The sequence below is a fragment of the Nannospalax galili genome, unplaced genomic scaffold (assembly GCF_000622305.1).
Source record: "Nannospalax galili isolate Female #2095 unplaced genomic scaffold, S.galili_v1.0 scaffold13991, whole genome shotgun sequence".
Classification (NCBI taxonomy): Eukaryota; Metazoa; Chordata; class Mammalia; order Rodentia; family Spalacidae; genus Nannospalax; species Nannospalax galili.
The window spans coordinates 5,867-9,516 of NW_008329092.1; the positions used below are offsets into that span (position 1 = coordinate 5,867).

General features: G+C 41.3%; 1 protein-coding gene across 1 annotated transcript; it reads right to left on the bottom strand.

Annotated features, from left to right (window-relative positions):
- Positions 1–1,728: 1,728 nt before the first annotated feature.
- Positions 1,729–2,887, bottom strand: LOC103732490 (olfactory receptor 10C1-like). The gene is given in 3 exon segments (XM_008831084.1): positions 1,729–2,345; positions 2,348–2,694; positions 2,841–2,887. Coding segments are annotated over 2 exon segments (960 nt in total). The 5' UTR covers positions 2,691–2,694; positions 2,841–2,887.
- Positions 2,888–3,650: the final 763 nt, after the last annotated feature.

The following is a 3,650-nucleotide window of genomic DNA, read 5'->3' on the forward strand; positions in this document are numbered from 1 at the left end:
CACTGTTGGGGCTGGAGAGATGGCTCAATAGTTAAGAGCACTAGCCAGCTGCTCTTGCAGAGGACCTGGGTTCAGTTCCCAACTCCCACATGACAGCTAACAGTCATCTGTAACTCCAGTTCCAGGGTATCTGATACCCTCTTCTGACCTCCATGGGCATTTCAGGACACAGGTGTTTTTATATGCATGGCAGGAAATACACTCATACACATAAAATAAAAATAATAATTTTTTTAAAAAATTTACCTTATCTAAAACTTTGTCAATTATTTCTCATATTTTTTCAAAAGTGAGAGATTTCACACTTTATTTATTTTTAATTTTTTGGTTGAATTTTTGCAAGTTTCATACAATATAGTTTGATGGTGTTTAGAACCCCTCCCTTATCTTCACCTCCTCATACTGCCCCACCCAATTTAATGTACACTCATATATAGATATATATAGAGAGAGATATAAATATAGATATGAGTGATACAGTCTACAAAGTCTGATTTGTGAACCCAAATGTCCTTCATGGTGAGCCCATCCACTGGGCCCACCAGAGTTCCATCCCTATAAGACACTGTCTCTCCCTATAAAGTGTGTATCCTTGCATAAGACTCCTATACTGAACCTCACCCACCCCCAGCAGAACTATTGGAGACTGATTGTTGCTGGGTGAGGTTGAATATGCTTTATATATGATCTCTAGATGGGCTGACTAGATTCCAGTCGACAAATTTATGCTGAAGTACATCTGGGTACAAATGCTTGACTGAATGGGACTTAACGTGTATGGCAGAACACCTGGTGGTGGGATGGGGACATGGATGGGGGATAGGATCTAAATTTGATTAAGAACTGTTGTATAAAATTACAAAAGCTCAATACATTTTTTAAAAAGACAATGCCTCTCCCCCTACCAGCAACCATCAATTGCCAAAAGTTTCTTAGGTTGGTTTGGGATTTCTTGCTCACTTCCCGTGACAATGCTGGGATTTTTATATGGTTTGAGCTTGCGTAGGATTTGTGCATGCTGTCACCATTGCTGTGACTTCATATGAATAAGTGACCAACTGTCTGGAAGACTCTATTTCCTTGTGTTCAGAGATAAGCATTCTGTGGTCTCTTGTTCCCTGCACATTGGCCAATTGTGAATTTTTGTGTTAATCACCACCTGCTGCATAAGGAAATTCTCATTTTTTAAATGTTTTATAGCAAATAGTTCCAAAAGTTTAGAGTTTGCTTTATTGGAATGTTTACATATTTTAGGTATGCAGAATTCAAAAAAGAGTTATTTAACTCTGGATTATATACATTTGAAGAATTTTAAGATCTTTTTTATGAAAGGGAATAATCTGCTTACTCAAGTTATTAAGAAATTAGGGACCATAAGGGAAAACTTGCATGAACGGAAGAATTCTCACAGACATATATCAGGGACTGAACAACATCTGAGCATATGCAGTGGAAAACTTCAAGATTTTTGAGAGGTAGCCAGGTGATTTAAATGTTATTCTAGACTAAAGTGTTTAGGTGTTAGACTCACCTAGTAACATTCTTTAGTAGTAAACATTCTTCAGAACTCGCAATTAGAAAATAATGTTGAGTTTGGAGGTGAGTCCTAAATCATAGTGATGGTTATTAAAATAGCTTCAAACACGACAGCCAAGGAGAACTTACCAGATTTCTTCAACTTGGCTGTCTGTGAATCCTTATCAGAGACTGGATTGGTCTGGTTCTCTGTTACCTATCCATGGTAAGAAACTTTAACCTGCCCAGGGTTCTCCATAATGCTGCCTTGACTTCCTTGTTCCATAAACTGTAGATGATGGGGTTCAGCATGGATGTCACCACTGTGTAGAAGATAGCCAGGTGTTTATCTGCTCCTGGTGAGTGGCTAGGCTTGGGCATCAAATACGTGGTAGATGTTGAGCCATAGAAGAGTGTTACTACAAGTAGGAGGGAGGAACAGGTAGAAAGGGCTTTATGGCGGACCTCAGGAGAGGGCATCACCAGCACTGCAGCTAGAATTCTGCCATATGAAGCAATGATCAGTAAAAAGGGGCTGGAAATGCAGAGGACTGCAGCCACAAAGATCGCAACCTTGTTATGAGATGTATCTCCACAGACCAGAGCAAGGAGACGGGGAAGGTCACAGAAGAAGTGGTTGATCTCACAGGGGCCACAGAAGTTCAAGGAGAAAATGAAATTGGTCTGCCCCAAACCTACTATGCATGCCATTCCCCAAGACACCATGGCCAGTTGGACACACACCCCACCACCCATTCTTGTCACATAGTGCAGTGGGGCACATATGGCCATGTAGCGGTCAAAAGCCATGGCTGCCAGAGGACAACAGTGATGCCAAAGAATATAAAGAAAAACATCTGTGTGGCACAGCCCTCCCAAGAGATCCCTCTGGCCTCACTCACAAGGCTCTGGAGGATCTTAGGTATGACTGAGCACGTGTAACCGATCTCCAGGAGAGACAAGTTGGCCAGGAAGAAGTACATGGGAGTGTGGAGGGCTGGGTTCATCCAGATGGCTAGAGTGATAAGTACATTGCCAGTCAGGGACACCAAGAACATGAAGAGCACAAGGGTGAAGAGGAGAGAACACTCTCCATGGACCTCAGAGAACTTGGCAAATGCAAAGCGTTTGACAAACATGCTGTTCTCCTGCCACAGAGAACAGTTGAAACTCATTTCCTGGAACAGAGAATAGCAAACCATCAGAAGGCTCCTTCAGATGAGGAAAGTTATTTTAAGTCTTGTGTGAATGAAAGTATGTATATACATGTGTGTGGGTTCATCTGAGTGTGTGTAATGTATGTGTATAGGCACAGTGTCAATGACAGGTGTCTTCCTTGGTCCTTCTCCACCTTACTTTTTGAGACAGGGTCTCTTAGTGAACCTGGATCTACTTGTTGTTTTCTAGACAGGCTGGTCCTAGGATCTTCCTGCATTTGCCTCCCAATATTGTGGTTACAGAGAGACTGCATCTTTCAGCTTTTACATGGATGCTAGGGATCCAAACTCAGGTCCTCATGCTATGTAACACAAGAAATGTACCCATGGAAACATCTCAGTTCCTCATTTTATTACTTTTAGAGCATAAGTTAAATTAGAGAGGGAAATTTGTTATGTGGATTTTTACAATTCAGAAATCTCAAAAATCACCATTCATCCTCACAAGGCTGACAAATAAAATCATTTTCCTATTTTCCATATCATGTGATTTGTCCAAGATGGACTTAGTTTCTAGGCACTAAATGGCATATGTTGTAAGCCCGGTATTGGGATGGCAGGGGCAGAAGTCTCACTGTGAGTTCAAGGTAGCTTGTGTTAAGCATGATATTGTGGGCTGGAGAAACAGCTCAGGGGTTAAGAGCACTGGTTGCTCTTACAGAGGTCCAGGGTTTGATACCCAGCACCCACATGGTGGCTAACAACCATCTGTAACTCCAGTTCCAAGGGAATCTTATGCTGCCTCCTGATATCTGCAATGGTGCACTTATATGCATACACATAAAATAAAAACAATAAAATATTTTTAAAGAGTGATATTGTCTTAAAAACAAAGAGTTGGTCCCTTCTCCCTTTACACATCCCTTTAGCCCATTTCTAGAAGATAGTCTTTTCATATACATTTTCCTCACCTCATTG